The sequence below is a fragment of the Papilio polytes genome, unplaced genomic scaffold, assembly GCF_000836215.1.
Source record: "Papilio polytes unplaced genomic scaffold, Ppol_1.0 DF824213.1, whole genome shotgun sequence".
NCBI classification, from domain to species: domain Eukaryota; kingdom Metazoa; phylum Arthropoda; class Insecta; order Lepidoptera; family Papilionidae; genus Papilio; species Papilio polytes.
Genome location: NW_013524991.1, coordinates 559,797 through 583,465, shown reverse-complemented (window position 1 = coordinate 583,465; position 23,669 = coordinate 559,797). Strand labels below are relative to the sequence as shown.

The 23,669-nt window shown below is 33.6% G+C and overlaps 1 protein-coding gene across 2 annotated transcripts in view; it reads right to left on the bottom strand.

The window, feature by feature from the left end:
• LOC106110627 (octopamine receptor beta-2R-like) overlaps positions 1-23,669 on the bottom strand; it is a 70,544-nt gene that overhangs the window by 1,240 nt on the left and 45,635 nt on the right. Inside the window, exons 3-4 of one of the 2 annotated variants that reach the window (XM_013292511.1) lie at positions 1,674-1,926; positions 347-544 (exon numbers count right to left, since the gene is read on the bottom strand). In XM_013292511.1, coding sequence (XP_013147965.1) covers positions 347-534 — 188 coding nt within the window. In that variant the 5' untranslated portion in view covers positions 535-544; positions 1,674-1,926. Of the gene's footprint in view, positions 1-346; positions 596-1,673; positions 1,927-23,669 lie in introns of those variants that run through there. The other variant, XM_013292512.1, reaches the window with a different exon arrangement.

Here is a 23,669-nt window from a genome sequence, read left to right as displayed (position 1 = left end):
ATACGATGCAATTGTATGTAATTTATTTTAATCGGATTATACATCTCGAAGCTAACGTCCGTCTTTTATTTCATGTACCACATTAAAATATCATTCTGACGTCTTAGCTTACTTCTTGGAGAAAGACGTACTTTAAAAAATAAGCATGTGAGTAAAAATATAATATCTATATTGTTCAAAAATTACTACTTGATAATTAGCCATCGTCACAATTTACAGTGTGAGATTTAAGGGCTTCTATTTACAGTCAATTGTTTTATATTAGCTTACCTTGCTCGCTAAAATTCCTTGGGAAAGCAATGGATTTTAAAAATATGCTGATAGGTGGCTTTCCTAAAAGACAAACCTCTGCCTCATGACGCTGACGATGACGAGCAAGTTGCCGAGCACGGCCGCGATGACGATAAGCAGCAGCACCGCCGTCCGCAACTTGAACATGACCACCTGCGGCCACTCATCCCCGCCCGCATCGCCCCCGCCCCCGCCGGCCGTCGCGTTGACTGACTCGTTGCGGGACACGTTTACTTGATCCATAAGGGGCGGTCTATACAAAAATATTAACTAAAGATACAAGATTACTTTCCAAAAAATCTTTGTATTTTTTATCTACCGTTAGATTTTGCTTTAGTAACTTTAAGGTGATTTTACTAGGGTTTTCTTTTTAGATTAAAAATAAATTGATCTAATCTTGACGCTTATTTGTACTTCATGTGAATTTAAAACTTAATAAATCAGGCAGCAAGTATGGAAATTATATTACACTTATTTATGCAAAGTAATTTTACTTCAAAACTCACACTGTTATTTTGTACCCCTAATATTCATCTTTCAACAAAAATTTCTTCAAATTCACGTTAAAACGTTTTCATGCTACTTCAAACATTATTAGGTGTCCATCAATCTTTATTGCATACCTCGAAAGCCTCTGTTCGCTATAAATGTCAATGCCGGCAAAGCCTAAATGTCAGTCTACGACAGTTTGAGTTATAGACTGCACAGCAAATGCCTCAAGGCTAGCAAACAATTAACACGAGGAAATTCTAGAGGAAATTTCTATCAAAATTAACATTTGTTGATGATTCATTATTTATTCTTGGAGTTCAGCAGATTCAGATGACTAAAGGCTACCAATCACAGTAAGAGGGCACATCTTTGACTAAATTATCGCACACTGTTATACGATTGTCAATTGTTTCGCGGCCAATTCAACTTTTTAATTGCATAACTATTCGAGTAGTGCGCACACTTCTCCTCTCATCTCACCTCCATATAAGCTCATAGGAATCAAAGCAAGAATAAACAGAGATAGTTTAGTCAAAGGTGTGCGCGCGTTCTAAATGGATAAAGCTATTTTAACCAATATACATTCACCTTATATTATACTAGCTGTTCCAGTGCGGCTTCATCCGCATGAAATGTCAAAATTCAAATACACAAATAACAATTGCTTCCTTGATGTTAAGAGCAATTTATGGTCTCTTTCCCACAATAGGATTTTTATCCAAAATATTTACCCTCTAAGTTTAATGGCGTGAAAATATATAGCCTAAAGCGTGACGTAATTGTAGGGCTTTTTATTAAGAACAGAATTATTCAAAAATATGCTGTAATTGCTGATATCTTAGGCAACAAAGAAGTGTGTGTTTACGCTTTATTATAATAGTATAGATTACCTTTACGTTACTCGATTCACTTCGGTCTTATTTTCTCCATTTTCACACACTTCTGCACGTCTGATTATAAAAAATCCAAATTTCATTTTAATTATTGCTTAATAATTAACTCTTGTGTCGCTTGCAGATAATTTACTTCCATCTTTTTCTTCTTCACAGTTCCAGTTACTTGTTTGTTTGATATGATTTCATTGTACATCTTCAGTGGATTTCATTGTATTGGAATTTTCATCGCAGCTTATTGCTTTAGTACCTGTAATACAATATTTTTTGTTAATAACTGTTCAGTGACTGTATATTAGAGGAAGTTTGAGAGTAGCCCCAGTGGTTGATAAAATATGGATTAAAAGGTTAGAGTGGTATGGGCATGTTATGAGAAGGGATGAGTCGCATGTAACAAGACGGACGTTAGTTATGAATGTCTACACCGGTAGAGGTAGACCTAGAAAGAGATGTATGGATTGCGTGAAACGTGACATGATCAAGAAAGGAGTGATGACTGAGATGATGGATGATAGAATGCTTTGGAGGACGAAAACCCGGTGCGCCGACCCTACGGGAGTAGGATAAGGCAGGGGAGATGATGAATAACTGTTCGTTGACACAAACGGATACTTGTTTCTGTACACAGTGATTGCACTTTTAATTATGAGATTTCCTCTTTCTTTACATCATCGTCATCTTTCTCCTGATCCTACTCTCGTAGGGTCGGCACAACAGGTTTCTGTCCTCCAAATAACTCTATCATACGTCATCTCAGTCTTTTTCTTACTCTTTCTTTACTTTTCTATTGTAAAGTTTAACAAAAAATATTACATGCATATCTTCATAAAAGTCATTACTCAGTAATAACTTATGACCGGATTCCCAGCTACATTAAACGATGTGTTAGTGTTTTTGAACCCATAAATTCATGAAATGTGTTTCCAATCTACAAAACGTGAGTTTTATTACTCCGTTGCAAAAAAAACACAAATGAATCGCTAGGTAATGATATAATAAATGGAAACTTCAGAAAAGCAGCAATAGTAGTTCAGAATATAAATAAAATCGTTGATTTACTATTGTCAGCTTATTAACTATTTTTGATGTATTCTGTATTCTTAAAAGTTATTTGTTAATCTGTGCTATTTATCAATACATTTATCTTTATTTAAAACAACAATATTGTTAGGAAAATATTAGGAAACGGAAGGAATAAATTTATAAAATATATGGCAAGGAGTGGCTCGGGCGCTCAGTTGCAGTCTCGGCGCTCAGTCGCCAACAAGCTCAGTGTATTACTAGTCGTCACAACGGAACGTTCGATATATTTGCGTTGTCGCATTGGAGTTCAGTTTGTGTGTTTTAAAGCAATTTACAAGTATTGTTAATATGGACGTCCGTCTATATTTTAAATGAAGTCACTTGTGTCGACATTTCTAACACTATTAAATTCAAATATCTAAATACCAATAAAATCACCAATTCTGAAACCATTGTCAAAACACACGTCAGGTATGACACCTCGTAATATTATGAACGGGCCACATTAAACGTAGATATGAAATTGGCTGGCTTTTGTTAAACGGCACGTTCGTGCTCCGCTATCCGAAATGCAATTTGTGTCAGACATTAAATGCAAGCGTTCTGCTACAATAATTTAAACGTAATTGACGTAATTACGTGAGCAAATAGTCTGTACAGCGATGCTATTTCTTCAATTTATTTTAAGTTTTATGCAGTTATATCGTTTTTATCTAAATAGATTTCGTATTTTATCAGCAAGGATACCAGGGTAAGGTTTCTTTATGGAAATGATAAATCATGTGAACATTTCATTTGAATTATAAGTTGGTTGGTTATTTTGTGACATTGACGTAGTGTCCTCGAACTTTATGTATTCTAGAAGGTCGTGAATGCAGATCGATGGCGACGTCAGGTGCAAGCGAACCCGTGAGTATTATGCAGCTGCATGCAGAATACTAAATGCATATGTCTGTGTTCAATGGAACACCTAAATTATAAACAAAGGAACGTATAATTCCATTCGCATTTGTTTTAACCCTTTTCTAATAATATTACTAGTATTTGCCGCAAAAATATAGTGTAAGGTTTGAGAAATCTTTTAGTTTAGTAAGTCGAATTATTTAGATAATTTTACTTATTCATTATTAATTTATAGATATTATTGTCAATTTTACAATGCTTATTGGCCTTTCAGAAACCAGGTCTAATTGTTAGAACGATCTGACTTAATATTACCGTCTTCTGCTATGGTAATGCTCACAAATTCAATAAGAACAGTAAAACATAAGAAAAAGGTTGTAAATTTCAACATTCAATACAATGTCGCAAAGTGAAAATACAAAATTTCACCACGAATTTATAATTTAAGCAAAAACGTTGCGAAAGCGATTTCTTCGCATTTGTCTAAGCTCCAACCCTGAGGGTCAACCCTTCTTTAAATAACAAATGTATTTTATTGTTGTTTATTCAAGATTAACATTCAATCTAAAATCACGTCCCATTGGTTTACAATTTTTTTTATTGTACTATACATTTTCTTTTAAAATATCAAAACTTTCTTTACTAATCTTACTGCAATGTCGAAGGCCTGTCTTACCACTGGCTGATAGAGGCTAAAGACAGCTGAAAAATGACGTCACTGTCAGATAAGGGAACAAAATCCGATATTTTCAGCACATATTTAACACGTTGGATTGTTATCAGACATTTTTTTTATAATATAAAGTGAATCCACCAAAATGGAAAGCGACCGCTGCCCATAAACATCCGCAATTGCAGATGCGTTGCCTACCCTTCATTGATGAAGGAGGAGACGCACATAAAGAGGATATTTTCCCTTCCTATGCGTCTCCACCACCGTCAAATCCACTTTTCCTTCCCATCTTTTCTTCTTAAGAAAAGGGTGGAAAGGGAAAGGAACTAAAATTGGGCCTCCGGTACCACACACATCAGACGAAACGCGGAATTGCTTCCAGTTCACCCTTGTTTTCTGTGTGGTCGTGGTATTGCACCGGGCGAGCCGGCCCATTCGTGTGAAGATGTTAAAGCGGGCTCTACCACTGTAATTTACTGTTGGGACAGGCCCTAAAGATTATTTTCATTGCAGAATATGAAGTCCAGTTTTATAACATTTTCAAATATTTTTCTTTAGATATATTTTCTTTCAAAATGTTTCACATTTCTATCTTTACTGTGTCTATTAAAAAGAATTTCTTTTGAATACCGACAGAGTTCTTTCACAAACCAGGCAAGGGCAAGTTTTTATATCTCTTTGTAGATATATTTTACTAAACACATGTACTCTTATATAAAATCAGACTTGAGTTCTCTATTATGTAAGAGCTTACACAGACCTTTGACTAAACTATCGCACAACTGTTTAGTCGCTTTGATTCCTATGAGCTTATATGGAGGTACACAACTCGATTTTTAGTTGTGCAACTAAACAGTTGAATTATCTGCGAAAAAATCTACAATCGCACAACTGTTATGCGATAGTTTAGTGAAAGCGCCCGCTCTAAGTGATACAAAAACCGTTAAAATCGAACGTTAACTTTAATAAATTCAACAACCTTAACATCAAGCAATAAATATTTCAATATCTCATATTTAAAGTCAAACGCAAACAAAATTTCTAATATTCCGCAAAGCCTCGTACCCTTAATTAAACTCGAAGCAAAATTAACTAAACGATGATGATTTATGCTCAATAACAACTTTGTAACGACTATCCTAATTTATTACCATACTAATTTGAATTTATATATATTTTTTATAATATAAGGTGGCAAACGAGAAAGCGGCCACCTGAATCCACCGACATGGAAAGCGACCGCTGCCCATAAACATTCGCAATTGCAGATGCGTTGCCTACCCTTATACGACGGAGGAGGAGACGCACAAAATGAAGATATTTCCAATTTCTATGCGTCTCCTTCACCGTCAAATCTACTTTTTGGGAAAGTATACTAAAATTAGGCATCCGGCAACACAATCATCAGACGAAGCGCGGAATTGCTTCAACTTCACGCCTGTCTCCTGTGGTCGTGCACACCGGGCGAGACGGCCCATTCGTGCGAAGATGGTAAAGCGGGCTCTACCACTGTTTAAAATTATTATTCACTGTAATTTACTTATCAACTATGCAATCATTTTATTGAATAATATTTATTTTATAAAAACCAAACAATAACCAGTAAATAGTAGAGCACAAATCCTCTTCGAAATACATCATTTTCAACTGAAAATTGATTTCAAATAACAGAGAGGCAAGCTGCAGACAAATTGTAACTTTCGCATTTAATATAAAAGATTTGCATAAGGCGAAACTAAAGCCGATAACACGAAGACAATATAACTTTAAGTCAATTTTAACTCTCAATATAGACTGAGAAATTGTGGCACTGAGAATTATATATTGGATTGTTCTTGAACTTTCAAATATAGCTAAGTAGCTATTTCGTGACTTCTTCCGTGTGTAATTGAAAAGTAATAAAAACATATGGCATATATTACTGAGTGATAACGTAGCTACTAATTGGTGAAAAAAATTTTGAAATCGGCCCAGTAGTTTTGGAGTTATTTCAATACATAAAAAAATACAAATCTCTCCTCTTGGCCATGACTTTTGATTCAAGCAAACGAGAGCTGATATTATAATAGAGCGTCGGTGGCTCAGTGGTTTAAGCACTTTACTTGTAATCTACAGGTCTTGGGTTCGAATCCCGCCGTACCAATGTGATTTTCGATTTTTCGAATTTTCATATGTACATAATTTACCCGACGTTCTTATGGTGAAGGAAAACATCGTGATGCCTGCACATATCGGCGAAGAAATTCAAAGATATGTGTGAAGTCAACCAACCCGCAGTGGGCCAGCGTGGCTGACTATGGCCTAGTCACCCCGTATTGGGGTAGGCTCCGAGCCCCTCGGTAGGGACGTTTAGTGAGCTGGTGATGATGATGATGAAACGAAAGCTGGATATTGTTATATTTTTAATTCAAAGATTACCGATAGCACTTCCTGTTTGTGAATATTTTATATTCTAGTTTGTTTTGTACTTTAAATATCAAAAACAATTTGTGTAATGTATATTCCTGATGGCTGTAACTCAACGCAACGGCGCTATTATGTCGAATGGCGTAATAAATAAAGATATCGACGCTCGCTACCAACCGCCTCGTAATTTTTCATTTAACCATAAACTCATCGAAGTAAGGCTGGTTTATTGGGTATTAATGTCGCAAGATTTTTATATTTAGTAATTAAAACTGATGATACGTCCTTATTTAGGGGCTGATAACTTACCCTGTGTTAGGGGTGAATTAACTATAGTTAACCCGCGGTGGAGGTTTGACCTATTTTTGAATTTTTCCGCTAACAAATTGATATTTTTTCTTCCATATTAAATATCATATTTTGCAGAAATTTTAAAAATGATTATCTACATGTATTAAAATTGGAGTGATTGAATAAAATAAAAAAAAATCTAGATTATGCGAAGATGTATTTGAGTTTGCATATAACGAAAATGGCATTTAAAATTGTCTGACTATCCGAAAGTCGTGTTTGTTTAGAGTCATCTCCAAGGTATCTGGACCGATTTTGACGGGACTTTCTCTAGAAGAGATGAAAGGGCAATATTAGAGGCAAAGGGCATATTTAAAAATTCCAAACTGTAAAGTAGATTTTGACGGCAATTTAACTGGAAAAGACTGGACATTTTCTGCGCTAACGAAGTATGCAGGCGACATGTCGTTTTTATTATAAAACTGTCCGGTCGAGATAAAAACAATAACCAACGGTAGCCTCATAACTCAGACGCTATAACCGTTGTTCACACACCGATACGGGTATTATGCGGTTATAAACACGAACAGTTTACGTTCGACGTAAACAAGTGGATATAATTGGATCGGGTATTACAATGATCTTGTTAAAAGTAAAGCTGTTAAGCTTTTGTTTGCTTTTTATTAAGGGATGTTCGTAATTACACGCGAATTTACATGAAATGTATTTTGCGTCGGTGGCTCAGTGGTGTAAGCACTTGACTTGTAATCTACAGGTCTTGGGTTCGAATTTATTTTCGATTTTTAAAAATTTCTTATGTACATAATTTACCCGAAGTTCTTACGGTGAAAGATAACATCGTGATGCCTGCACATATCGGCGAAGAAATTCAAAGATATGTGTGAAGTCAACGAACCCGCAGTACAGCGTGGTTGACTATGGCCTAGTCACCCTAACTTAGGGTAGGCTCCGAGCCCCTCGGTGGGGACGTATGGAGAGCTGGTGATGGTGATGATGTATTTTCTTTTTGACTAAAAGAATAATTAAAAAGATTAATTTAGAGTGAAATTTATTTGTTTGAACTTGTGACGTTAATTCTACATTTTTCATTAATTGCATTATGATTATTAGCTGTTGCGCGAGACTTCGTCTAAATGAAAAATAATAAAAACATATCCTGTATTATTCATTGATAACGTAGCTTTTTAATGGTTAATTTATCTATATGTAAAAATACATGTAAAAATCCAAAAATACAAATCATTCCTCTTTATAATATTAGTATAGAAGTATAGATTAAAAATCGATCAATAGAAAATAAATGACTGAGAATAAATGCCATGAGAAAGGACAAGATGTTTTTGAGAGAGTTTTAACTAATATAAATAAATTTGAGAATACAAGAAATTAACTAAAATAGGGTAGGTTTAGGTAAAATTTAAATAACAAAGAACAAAGGTTTGTAACATCTAGAGTAATATACTCTATGGTAATATTACAGCTTTCAGACTAATTAAAACAATTGAAGACTTTAAGACAAGCTGCTCTTAACGACGTCACTAAGTGTTCTTAATTAAAGATCACACAAATAGAAGGCTTTCATGCTAAGATGTTAATGTAGATACCAAGGCATAAGCGAAAGCGATTTAAAAAATACACCGTAAAAATAAAATTTTTTAAAGATTAATCATTTATTAATTTACTAGAGGTAAGGTTAGAACGTTACATATGTTAAGTTCTGACAGTATAATCTGAAGAAACGAATTTTTCAGGTAAAATATAGCGCATGTAGCCAAAACTTGAATTGAAAACACTTAAATTCTTGCCTATACACCATACAACTCTACAGTTAAGCCCAATCCGGTAATAACGAAGTAACGGCCCAAGCTGAGTCTCCTGAGGTAGCCCCCGAGTCTAGTTACTCATAAAAGAGATTTAGGCTAAGCTCCATCTGCGCTCGGCCACCTCAAGCCCGCTGAATCTGTATGCCTCTTCAAGGCAAAAAGTGACAACTCAGTCACAAAAAAAAAACTACAGTTAAAACAGTTAGAACTAAGCATATATAGGTTTTAATATGAATAAACACACTTGTTTAAAAACTGTTCCAAAATCTCAAACAATATTTAAAAGTTTGAAACTTTTGATTTGAAACCAGTGTAAAATGACATTTTGTTTCCATTCTAAGTCCTAAATAGGATGAGTTTTAAAATCAATAAGATCTAGTCTAAAGTCCTGTCCTTATAAACATAGGAATAATATTGGAATTATCTTTTTATCATACTAATATTATAAATGCAAAAGTTTGGATGGATGTTTGTTAGAGTTTGTAGTCTAAACGGCTGAATGGATCTCGATGAAATTTGGCGTAAACCTAGATAATAGTCTGGAAGAAAACATAGGCTACTCACTTTGTTTTTATAATTACATGCGGACGGAGTCGCAGGTGACTGCAAGTATTTCATAGTTAAAGTTTGTTTTAAAACGCTGACACTTGCACCACACCTCATACTCTCGTATTGTTACGCTATTATGTATAGTTATAATTGAACTTTCTTCCCACGATAACCACATACTCTAAATATAAATGGAAACTTCGAATGATTATTATCTTTAAAAATACGTAAATTTATGTATAGACATGTCAAACGAATATTAATCTAATTACGTAAGTTTTAAGGACTATTTCTGAGTATTTTATATTATAAGATGGCAAACGAGCAAACTTCCACCTGAATCCATCGAAATGGAAAGCGACCGCTGCTCATAAACATCTGCAATTGCAGATGCGTTGCCTACCCTTCATTGACGGAGTAGAAGACGCACATAAAGAGTATCCTCTTCCTATGCGTCTCCTCCACCATCCAATTCGCTTTTTCTTCGGATCCTTTCCTCTTAAGAAAAGGATGGAAAGAGAAAGGGACTAAAATTAGATGGATGTTTGTTAAAGTTTGTAGCCTAAACTGCTGAACGGATCTTGATAAAACTTGGGATAGCTGTAGGGTATAGTCTGGAAGAACACATAGGCTATTTCCTTTTGTTGCGGAGAGAGTCGTGGACAAGAGCTAGTGTATATTTGACAAACAATTATAAGCAAATCATTTTTTAACTCTACATAGAATCATAGTCAAAAGCTAGTCATAAAGCTCTAAGATACTAAGATAAATTAATTTGCAATAAAAGTTATTTGTAATCTACATAACTAAGTACATTTAATTAACTTATGGTAACATCGCTCTGTAAGATGTTATCTCGTATAGCGACTTCGTAGTCAGCACGATTTAACGAGAAACTTTTCCTTCGCGTCGGCTCGTTAAATCAACCGTAAGGGAAGGCACTATCAACTTGTGGAAAGTCGTTGACATAGAAAAATGTAACAAAACTATTTTAAACAACGTACATAACGTTTGGGATGCCTTTATCAATATTTCCGTACAAGTTGGAGCCTTCGAGTGTTCAGTAAAAAAGCAATTATTAAACTTAAACGAAATATATCTACACTTAATAAAGCGTAAACACACTACATCGTGACATAGGATGTCAATCACGGCATATTTTAAAATAATTCCTTCTTTAATAAAAAGATCTAAATTTACGACACACTTATGGCTATATATTTTCACGCTATTTAACTTAGGGGGATAAATACATTGAAAAGAAAACTACATAAGAAGTACTACTACTTCACTACACAGCTTGTAGTTGTGGGAAAGGGACCATAATCTACAAGCTGCCAGCCTATGGTCAGCTTAGATTATGGTCTCATTCCAACACATTAAGGAAGCAAGGTTATTATGGTAACGGATGGCATTTGCAATTAAGAATTAGACAAATGTAAACATTAAAAAAAGTTTATTATTTTTTGTAAAAAGATATGTGGCAACCCTATCTGACGCCACGTTTGGGGAGCGACTACAGGGGTTGAAGTTTACGAGTCGTGTGTAGTCAGCCTATCTCGATATGACCTAACTTACGATATCATGCAAAGATGTTATAATATGAAATCGTAAATTTTACGTGACATTTTATTACTGAATGTAGTAAACTTATCTATATTATTATGATAAAGCGTGAACACACACTTCTTTGTTGCCTAAGATGTCAGCAATTACAACATATTTTTGAATAATTCTTTTTTTAATAAAAAGCCCTACACTTACGTCACGCTTTAGGCTATATATTTTCACGCCATTAAACTTAGGGGGTAAATATTTTGGATAAAAACCCTATTGTGGGAAAGAGACTATAAGTTGCTGCCAATATCAAGGAAGCAAGATTGCCCAGTTCTGTCATGTCATGTCATTTTGACACATGTAAACAATAAAATAATTTTATGCTGATGAAGTCGCACGGGAACAGCTAGTAAGTTAATATAAGTTAAGTTCGTTACTAAAAAGCATAGATGAGTTAACTAAAATATACCTATTTTTTATTATTTTATTCAGGTGAGTTGCGTCAGACATTTTTAAAGTTGCAACATGTCTATACGAGTAGTTTCTCTGGTATTGCAGATTAATTAATTATTATTATGACAGTTTTTTTTAAATTATGTAATTGAGGTTTTATTTCCAATGAAGTAGAAATTTTAGATAGCAGAGGATATAAGATATATTCAGAAAGATTACTGTTTTTCGAAAGCAAAATAAGGCCTTGCCAGTAGTAAAAAAATAAAACGTACACGAAATATTTGTAACAATTGAAAAGTCCGCTGACTAAAAAGAAACAAACTTAATCTCCTTTTCCAAAAGTTGGTAGTATAATAAAATATTATTCCCTTTCCTTACCAAAATTTAAAAGAAAATAATTCTTAAATTCAGAATAGCCAACACAAAAGGAAAATACAAATGAGGCTTAAAAGAATAAAGCCGAGAAATAAAAGGGCCATTAGGCGATTCGTTTGTGAATATTTTTTTATTATTTCGTAATAACCTGCGGCTCAGAGATGTAGATTTGTGGCTGTTTGTAAGCGATACAAACTTAACACAAAGTTTTTTCTCACTTACTAATATGTACAAGGTAATCTTACTTCTTACTAATGTTATAAATGTGAAAGTTTAGATGGATGGATGGATGGATGTTTGTTAGAGTTTGTAGCCTAAACGGATGAACGGATTTCGATGAAATTTGGCATAGATGTAGAAGGTAATCTGGAAGAACACATAGGATATTCACTTTTTTTTTTTATTTCAAGCGAATGGAGTCGCGGGCGAAAGCTAGTGTAAATCTATAATAGAAGCCACTACTAACGATGCCCCGATTATTAAGAAAGTATTCATCTAATAAAATAGTGTATCAATAAAGTAGATAAAAAGACACTTTCTTTTATCCAGTAAATGCGATGCAATACGAATCTTCATGTAAATTTATCAAAAAACATTCAGGTGTAATAAAAGACGGCGGAACATTCCAGACGATCCTCGGTGTTCGGATGGAATGCGAGCTATTGTTATGCTGTCGGTATCCAGCAATTTATGAGTTATGTTAGAGGGACAATGAGTCACGGAATACCTTGTTAGTTATATTCTAATTATTTTATGGCAAGGTAACAATTGATAGATATATTGGTGAGCTTATCAAAGCGTGAGACAATGTGGTTATAGCCCAGTCAATGCTAGTTTTATCTAAGATATTCGGAGTGTGATTTCAAAGAGTATATTTGTAGTTAATAAGATGGGTATAATAAGATGGATACACAAAGACGAAAATTGTAAAATTAAAAATAATAATAATAGCGGGTTTCAATATGCTTCTACCGCCATCTAGTTTGTGAAATAAGAACTAAATTTATAGACTATTTAAAGTGTCATAATTTGTTCTTCATTAAATGCTAAACATAGAACGCAATTGTTAACATAACAATGAAACCTGAACAAAGCATCAATAAAGTTGATTACCAGAGCTGTAATTTCATATTTTACGAGAGCCTCGAATCGTTTAAGAAGTTGCTCAATTAATTACTGAAACCGCTTTGTTACCACAATGTGTAATCAAGATAATTTGCAATACTAACTCGTCTGTGCCGTTGTCCTTGACAATTTTTTTTCAACGTTTACAAGCTTTAATAAAAATCTTACTAATATTATAAATGCGAAAGTTTAGATGGATGGATGTTTGTTAGACTTTTTAGCCTAAACTGTTAAACGAATCATGTTGAAATTTGGAACAGATCTAGAACATAATCTAGATGTACACATAGGCTATTTACTTCGTTATTTTTAAATTGCACGCAGACGGAATCGCGTGCGAAAGCTAGTTTTCTATAAAGCTATAAACCGTATAAAAGAAATATAAAATTTCCCGTCTATTTTTCTTACGTCCCGCGGCGCAGGGTTCGGTGAAAGCGTAATTTCGTGAAATCCTCAGAGGATTGACGCAAACTCCGAATACGGAGGGTCCCTTTTATTTGTCCCATCCTATGGAACGGATTCACTGACTTCATAGACTCGCATCTGATTTCGCCAACTCTACAGATTACTCCATTCAAATGAAATACGTTCACATATTTTGTATAAGACTAGCTATTGCTCGGGACTTTGCACGTGTGAAATTAAAAAAATAATAAAAAACATAGCCTATGTTACTCACAGATAAATTACCTTTCTAATAGTGAAATAATTTTGAAAATCGGCTTAGTAGTTTTTACGTGAATCGATTACATACACACTCCTCTTTATAATATTAGTACATAGACTTACGTTCTCCCTGGCTATTCTTTACGTCTATACCAATCATCGAAATCCGTTCAGCCGTTTAAGCTACATGATCCATCCTTCCATCCATTTATCTAAACTTTCACATTTATAATATTAGTAAGTTTTAATTCAAATAAATAGTTTCTTCAATCGTTTGTTAGAAAGTAAATGATAGGTCCAATATTGATCAGAGATAGTTAAGATTCAAGATTGTAAGATGTCAACGTTCGGGAGACCTACATCGTAGTAAAGGTCGAAAAGGCAACGCCATGACCTGAATGGTTTGTTATTTCGGCCACTAGAGGTCGCTACGGGTCTAATAATCTCTGATTATTCTGGATATTTTTAATGCTTCTTTTATATTCAGTTGTTCATAAACTGTAATATTATCTTGTATTAAGCCTTGAGAAATTATAGAGATATATATATGAAGTTAAAAAAAAACTAAGGTTTTTTTAATACGAAATTACAATAGTTTTTACGCACATTAAATGCTATTCTAAATTTATCTTTTGTTTCCATTCAACAAAAGCATTTAGCTAAACGAAAAAAGTTGTTAATTTGTAAAAGTTTTAATGGAAAAACGTTTCGACGTTTTTTGCGTTTTTTTTTTTTCATTTTTTTTAATTCCCCCGAATGCCATCGGATGAAGTTTATTCTATCGAATTGTTGACGCGTACAAAAGTTTCGTCTACCCGTTTATTTTTTGTTCTCCACTTTTTTTATTACATTTTTAAAATATCGTTCAACTAACCTATAACCAAAAAACAAACCCGTATCCTTAAGGATTTGTTAACAATTTTTATGCAGTGAAATTTTTGCTTTTTTTTTCGCAAAACCGTATGTTTCTTGTACAAATAATTAACTGTTATAAATATTATTTAGCGTGATCTCTGGTCATATAGAGGGGTTTGCGTGTAAGGATAGCCGCGTAGCGTGTCGAAGGAAACGATATGAACCGTACAAGAAAAGATTTTTATTTTTTGTATCCTATAGTCACGATGTTTTACTTTTTAATGATAGAAGCATATCTAGACATTCTTTTGTTATTTTTTCTCAACATTCGTGTGTTTTCATTTGTTCATGGAAGTTAAATTACCCTGCTTTTTTAAAAAAAAAGATCTTAATAATAGAAAAAGCATAAGACTTAAGACATATATCAGTAAATAAACAAATAAGGAAACCAAAATAAACGTATGGGAAAATACATTAGAGGAAATTTGAAAGTAGTGCCAGTGGTAGAGAAATTAAAAAAACAAAAGGTTAGCGTGGCATGTTATACAATGTGATGATGACATAAAAAGAAAGTATTAAGATAGAATGGATAGATTCAAAGGTAAAGGAAGACCGAATAAAGTGTAAATTGTGTGAATAAGGATATGCTATGGAGTGAATTCAGATACAACGATAGAGATATATGGAAGAGTGCATACTGTGCTGACCCTCCTCAGGATCTAAGGCAAGTTGATAATTAAACTCTAAGGTCTATACTAAATCTGTATAAGCATTTTTTATTATATAATGTGGCAAACGAGCAAGCGGCCACCTGAATCCACCGAAATGGAAAGCGACCGCTGTCTATAAACATCCGCAACGGCCGGTGCGTTGCCTACCCTTAATTGACGGAGGAGACGCACATAAAGAAAACATTTCCCCTTCCTATGCGTTTTCTCCACCGTCAAATCCATCTTTTCTTCCCATCCTTTCTTCTTAAGAAAAGGGTGGAAAGGGAAAGGGACTAAAATTAGGACTCCGGCACCACACTCATCAGACGAAACGCGGAATTGCTCCCACTTCAAACCTGTGTGTGGTCGTGGTATTGCTGGAGGCGAGCCGACCCATTCGTGCAAGATGTTAAAGCGGGCTCTACCACTGTTAAATCATTATTGAAATGTTTTAAAAATATTGTACAACTTGCTGATAGCTCGAAGCTAAGTAATATTTCATATTTAGTATACTTTACGGTATCTTTAAGGGTCCTTAAAAGGGTTTATAAACGAAATTTATCTTACCCAGACCATTACTGATGTTATTGGATAGCTTTAACCTTGGGAGATATATGAAAGGAAAACTAAAAGAGTCAGTCCACTTAAAAGCTTTTGTCGCTTCAAGCAATTTGTACGCTGAGATGGTATGAGGTAAAAAGATGATCACCGAAAATGGTATTTTATATGACATCTATACATTACCTTCTAGGGCATATAAAGTGAATACATTGTGAAGAATTTGAAATGTTCTTTAAATAAGTATTTTTGATGTATATACTAATATTATAAAGAGAAAAGATTTGTATTTTTGTATGTATTTAAAACAAAAACTACTGGGCCGATTTTAAAATTTTTTTCACCATTAGAAAGGTAATTTATCTGTGAGTAACATAGGCTATATTTTATTATTACTAATGTTGAGGAACTATTAATAATTAACAAAAATAAATCACTAAGTCCTGATACAGACCCTTAAGTTAACAGAAGAGTCTTTTTTTCATTTATTTTGTTATAACTGTCCTTGTGAAGGTAATTTTAAACTGTACTACAATTCACTTTTTTCAGTACCAAAAAACATGTCAATATTACGTACCTTAATAAGAATGTATTGCTATTAATCATTACTATGTCATTGTTAGTGTGTGCAAACAGATAATAACTTTGACTTTTAAGAGACAGGACTTGTCAAGCGCATTATCTTCTATCAAATAATCTTTGCTCGGTTTGTGTTAATGTTTAAGTCATGTTATGGACATTCGTGATATCACTTTTACTTTACTCTCGTTGGCAAAAGTTGCATGTTTTATAGCATTTTTGCCTAGTCCAGTTCTCTATAGTCAAAGGGTAATGAAGAAAATCACATCGCGTGCCGGACTTAATATCACAGGAAACAATTTCCTTGGCTTCTTTCTATTGTTTTGTATAAGAGACGTAATAGGTTTTGTTTTTTTAAAAATTATTAGTTCTGTTACTAAGCGGTTATGATTATTGTTAAAAGTTACGTAGACTCAAACTGAAATAAAATATTCTTTGAGAGGATTATTTGGATAAGTTTGATTCTAAATTACTTGACAAATATTAACACTAGCTGTTCCCGTACGATTTCATGAGCATAAAATTATTTTATCGTTTACATGTGTCAAATTGTCAATTGCAACTGTCAAAATGACATGACAACAAAACTTGGCAATCTTGCTTCCTTGATGTTGGCAGCAACTTATGGTCTCTTTCCCACATTAGTGTTTTTATCCAAAATATTGCTTGTTATTTACCCCCTAAGTTTAATGGCGTGAAAATATATAGCCTAAAGTGTGACGTAGGTGTAGGGCTTTTTATTAAAAAAAAGATTTTTCAAAAATATGCTGTAATTGCTGACATCTTAGGCAACAAAGATGTGTGTGTACGCTTTATTATAATAGTATGGATAAAACATTTTTTAATTTCAACAAAGAATGTGTTTTTAAATTTATTTAACTAGTTTGAACAACTTGTTATTTTGATTATTGCTAAACATTGTTATGATAAAATGATGGAATAAAAACACAATAAACAATATTTGCTATATAAATCTAAAACGGACAAAGTTACCGTTCTCTTTTATGTTACCATAAACATTTTATATTAAACATCCATAAAATACAAATCGTTTGTATTATTCCAATAAAATATTTACATTATGTTCTCATAAAACATTTTGTATTTGTAGAAAACGTATGAGTATATTAGAGGAAGTTTGAAAGTAGCCACAGTGGTTGAGAAAATAAGAAGTAAATGGTTAGCGTGGCATGTTCTGAGAAGGGATGAATCGCATGTAACAAGAAGTACGTTAGATATGAGTGTGGTACACCGGTAGAGGTAGACATAGAAAGAGATGGATGGATTGCGTGAAAGGTGACATGATCAAGAAGGTAGTGATGACTGAGATGACGCACGATAGAGTGCTTTGGAGGACGAAAACCCGGTGCGCCGACCCTACGGGAGTAAGATAAGGCAGGGGAGATGATGATGATGATGATTTGTATAAAATGTTATTTTTGTTATGTTTTTACGTTTTAATGTAATGAAAGAATTTAATTTGTTTTCCCCTTAGTTATGAATAATCTACAACAGTTAGTTATAGTTAGAATTTAGCACGTATGTTGCTATAACTAAAATACTGGGTAGGAAATAAACGTCCTTGACTATACAAATTATTGCATTATCCACGAAAAGATTTAAGAATTATTGTATAAGGAAAGTATAATTTTCCCCCTTTCGTGTGAATTCCCTTTAGGGCGGTTGTTAAAACGGCTACAAACGCTCGTATTATGTTTTTCCGTGATCTTCAATTTATGTGTTTTTACAGTGATTTATTCCCGAAACTTATATCTATTGACTTTTATTCTTAACTTTTTGGTGTGATGTTTTTTTTGTTTTTTAACAAAAACTACTTTTTTAAGGGGAGGCTGAAAACCAGTTCTGCCTTTAGTGACAAGCTGGAGGCCGCATCACCTGAGCCTTCTTCTTTTGGCCGAGTATTTTATTTCAGTAATATATTTTGTAAATTGTGTTATTTTAATTTTTTTAGTCAATAAATAGTGTTTTATTATTATTTTATTAAAAATACACTAAATTGATACTGTCGAATATATACCAAATTTATTTACTAACGGAAATTTACAAATTATTATGGCATTTTAAGTAACAAAACCAACCGCATTTATTGCACCAATTAAGTAACTTTCACTCGCGATTCCATCCGCGTAGAATTAAAACAAAACGAAAGTGAGTAGCCTATGTATTCTTCCAGACTATCCTCTACATCTATACCAAATTTCATCGAAATCCATTCAGCCATGTAGGCTACAAACTAACAAACATCCATCCATCTAAACACGTGTCACATTCTAAAGACGACCAGATACTTAATGCCCTAAATAAGTTCGTAGACACGACCTAATTTAACACTAACATAATTTTACATACGTGACACATTGCTGTGAAGGTTCGGCAACTTGTCATCGAGCCAAAAGCAATGAATATTCAGATTAAATCACAATGAAATATCTCATATTGTAACGTATTGTACTGATTTACCTTTGTGTCGGTCGAAAAGATAAAAATGCTTTCCCTGTAAATAATTTTGCTATTAAAGTAACCTAATTTTATGATGGCGCGTTGTTATGCGACCGTATGTATACGCAGAAAGCCTTTGCTGGTAGAGGAAACCGAGCAAAGATGTGTATATCTTTCCCTGTAAGTTTCTCATATATATCAAACTAGCTGTTCCCGTGCGGCTTTATCCGCATGAAATTATGAAAATTCTATTTTATTGTTTACATTTGTCAAATTATCAATAGCAAATGTCAAACTGACATGACATGACAAACCTTGAGAATCTTGCTTCCTTGATGTTGGTAGCAATTTATGGTCTCTTTCCCACATTAGGGTTTTTATCCAAAATATTTACCCCCTAAGTTTAATGGCGTGAAAATATATAGCCTAAAGCCTGATGTGAGTTTTAGGATTTTTATTAAAGAAAGAATTATTCAAAAATATGCTATAATTGCTGACATCTTAGGCAACAAAGAAGTGTGTGTTTACGCTTTATTATAATAGTATAGAAGTATAGATTGTGTTCAAATTAGAAACTTGGCAGCTTCTGTGCAAAACTCGATCGCCTATGAAATTTGAATAGCACTTCCACATATAAACTACTAAAAATATACTAATCAAAGTGTCAGTTGAATTTTCTATCTAAAATATAAGATAAATTCTATCATTCTTCCCATAAACATCACCAGAAACTTTTAACAAACATTTTATTTCTTTACAACTAGAGTTTTGACATTTACAAGTTTGGTTATTGTTTTATTATAGCGGACGCACAACTGTTGTGCGATTGTCGGTTGTTTCGCAGCAACTGTTTAGTTGCACAAATAAAAATAAAATAGTGTGCGTACCTTCAAATAAGCTCATAGCAATCAAAGCGTGATTAAACAGTTCTGCGGTAATTTAATCAAAGGTGTTTAAGAGTGGTAGTGCCCGCTTTAACATCTTAGCACTGCAGGGTCGCCTCGCCCCAAGTAATACCACGACCACACAGAAGACAGGCGTGAAATGGAAGCAATTCCGTGTTTCGTCTGATGAGTGTGGTACCGGAGGCCTAATTTAAGTCCCTTTCTCTTTACCACCCTTTTATTAAAAGGAGAGGATGGGAAGGAGAAGTGGATTTGACGTTGGAGGAGATGCATAGGAAGGGGAAATATCCTCTTTATGTGCGTCTCCTCCTCCGTCGGATAAGGGTAGACAACGCATCTGCAATTGCGGATGTTTATGATCAACGGTCGCTTTCCATTTCGGTGGATTCAGGTGGCCGCTTGCTCGTTTTCAACCTTATATTATAAAAATAAGTTCATAGAAATCAAAGCAAGATTAAACAGTTATGCGATAGTTTAGTCACAGGTGAGCGAGCTATTAATATGTCCGGCGAAATTAAACTTCATATAAATAATAAAATATTAATAAATTGCCATTAATCAGGTTAAAATCTGATCCATTCTTTATAAATAAATTTTATGAAACTTTTAAATTGGAATTGCTCGCCGCTTCTAGTCAACATGTGACCTATATTGGAACAATAGCCTATTTCTAGCATAATTAAACCCTCCATACCTTTCATGTTTATTTCAAAACACAGTAAAAATCGTGTCACTAAAATATGAAAATTATTTTTATCAATAATTTTTACCTAATCTTAAATAAAGTTGTAAATTGTGAGAAATGTTTAGAAAGAAATAATAAAACTTTAATTCAAAAGTTTACGGTGACATGAACAAGATAATTATCAGACTCGCAATTGTGTTGTTAGGAATTTCGTAGTAAACGTGGAATTAAACGCACAATGGCCGAATGAAGGGACGGATGTCGTATTTAAAATGGACGGAAATTCCGAGAATCTATATAAAGAAAAGAAACATGCACACGAAGCTAAAAAATGGAAAAAGGTTAAAAGATTGAAAGGTTTAAGAAAATCCTTAATTATAGTTATAATAACATTACTGTACATAAATATGTAAAAGTTGAATAAATTGGACGCTAGATGGCATTGAACGTTGAAGTTGTTTCCTTTGTAAAATTAAATAAAACGATGATAAATATTTACAAACATTAAAATTCAGTTCCTTTCAGATACTAGCTGTTGCTCGCGACTTCTACGTGAAATTAAAAAAATAGTAAAAAACATAGCCTATGTCACTCAGTAATAAAGTAGCATTTTAATGGTGAAAGAATTGATGAAATCAGCCCAATAATTTTTGAGTTATTTCAATACATAAAAAAATACAAATCTTTCATCCATACTATCTATATTATTATAATAAAGCGTAAACACTTCTTTGTTGCCTAAGATATCAGCAATTATAGCATATATTTGAATAATTCTTTTTTTAACAAAAAATCCTACACTTACGTCACGCTTTAGGCTATATATTTTTGCCATTAAACTTAGGAGGTAAATATTTTGGATAAAATATCTTAATGTGTGAAAGAGACCATATGTTTCTGCCAACAGCAAGAAAGCAAGGTTGCCATAGTAAGGTAATTGGTATTTTGACATTTGCTATTGAGAATTTGACAAATGCAAAAAATAAATTTATAAATTCATGCGGATGAAGCCGCACGCGAGCAGCTAGTCTTTATAATATTAGTATAAATGTAGAAAATGTTCAAAAGTATTGCCAAAGTTGTTACGAACTTGTCGCGTGGCATAGAAATATTACTATTTCCTAGACTTAACTCTGTTAAGTCTGTAGACACGGTTTGGACCGCTTCCAGAACTAGACTATATATCTATGTCGAATGTCACTAAGGTATTATAAATTTTAAATTTATTACTTAACTATTACAAATAAATGTTTTGAAGTTTTATATAGTATTTGACATTTTATGAAAATGTTTGACTTTTCACATTGACACTCAAATGTCAAATGAGTTGTCGAATCTGAATTTACTTACTCTTTTACGCAAGTTCTTTCACACGGTTAAACGTATTTTCTCTGATCTTCATCTCCCTTTTCGAGTGTATTTCTTAAATTACTTATTATTTACAATATTTCAAACATTTCTTAACTATTGACGTAAAAGAAATTTATTTCCTTTTGCCTTTATGACAATCGTAAATTGTAAGCCAATTTTATCGATATACGAATTGAGACATCACTATTCTATATTCAAATGTTAACGGCTTTGTCACAAAAACTTGTTAGCGGATTCTGAACTTTATTGCACTCTAGAGTGATATAAACAGTAGGAATGTCGCTTGTAGAGCTGCAAGTGTGAGTGAGACGGAAGATGATTTATGTAAAATCAAGGCAGAGCTAACACGAGTGATGGGAATTAAAACAAAGTCGTAAAATATCATATTATGAAATGTCTTGCATTTGAATAATATAAATGCAATGCCTAATTTTAGTCCCTTCTCTTCCACCCTTTTCTTGAGAGAAAAGGATGGGAAGGAAAAGTGGATTTGACGGTAGATGAGACGCATAGAAAAGAGAAATGTCCTCTTTATTTGCGTCTCCTCCTCCGTCAATTAAGGGTAGGCAACGCATCTGCAATTGCGGATGTCTATGGGCAGCGGTCGCTTTCCATTTTGGTGGCTTCAGGTGGCCGCTTGCTCGTTTGCCACCTTATGTTATATAAAAAAGTTTGTATTGAGTTTAAAACGCTAATGTTTTTAACATAAAGATATATAAGGTTTTGGAGTGGTTGTTTCCTAATTACCTACAATTACTATTAAATCTACAATCAGGAGTTATTAGTGAATTACTAAAACAACGAGATGAATATAATATTTTAGCATAATCCAGATTTAACTCTGATAATATATTGTTGCATTCGAAACTAATTTATTACGTTTTACTAATAACTCTTGATATTTACTTAGCAACATAGTATGAGAACAGATTCTGGTGCGAATTGCGATAAAATGTAAATGCTGATAGAAATATCTAATAATATGTTTTCTAGATAACGTTAATACAAAATATAAAGTTATATACTTTTATAATAAAGCGTAAACACACACTTCGTTGCCTAAGATGTCAGCAATTACAGCATATTTATGAATATTTCTTATTTTAATAAAAAGCCGTGCACTTGCGTCATGCTTTAGGCTATATATTTTATCGCCATTAAACTCATGGGGTAAATATTTTGGATAAAAACCTTAATGTGAGAGAGACCATAAATTCCTGCCAACATCAAGGAAGCAAGGTTGTCGTCATGTCATTTTGTCATTAGTAATTGATAATTTGACAAATGTGAACAATAAAATAAAATTTTCATAATTTCATGTGGATGAAGTCGCACGGGAACAGCTAGTTAAAGATAAAAAATAGGTAGTTTAAACGAGAAAGAGTTAAAAAGAGATGTATGTGAATAGATTACGCTTGCAACTTCGTCAGCCTGGAATTTAAAAAAAGTAAATAGCCTATGTGTTCTTCTAGACTATGCTCTACATCTATGTCAAATTTCCTCCACCACTGGCGTTACTTTCAAACTTCCTCTAATATACACATTCTTTACTTTATTCATTCTTGTCACACCACACATCCATCTTAACATACTCATCTCAGCCACATGGAAACTCCTTTTATCCGCAACTTTGGTGGCCCAACATTCAGATCCATACAATACGACAGGTCTTATGATGAACTTGTAAATCTGTCTCTTAAGCTAGAGTAATTCCTGGATCACAAGTCACACCAGTAACCTGTAGCCATTTATTCGGCTCTTCACGTCACTTTTTTTTTAATATAAGGTGGCAAACGAGCAAGTGGCCACCTGAATCCACTGAAATGGAATGCCCATAAACATCCGCGATTGCAGATGCGTTCCTACCATTAATTGACGGAGGAGGAGACGCACATAAAGAGGACATTTTACCTTCCTATGCGTCTCCACCGTCAAATCCACTTTTCCTTCCCATCCATTCCTCTAAGAAAAGAGTGGAACGGCAAAGGGACTAAAATAAGGCCTC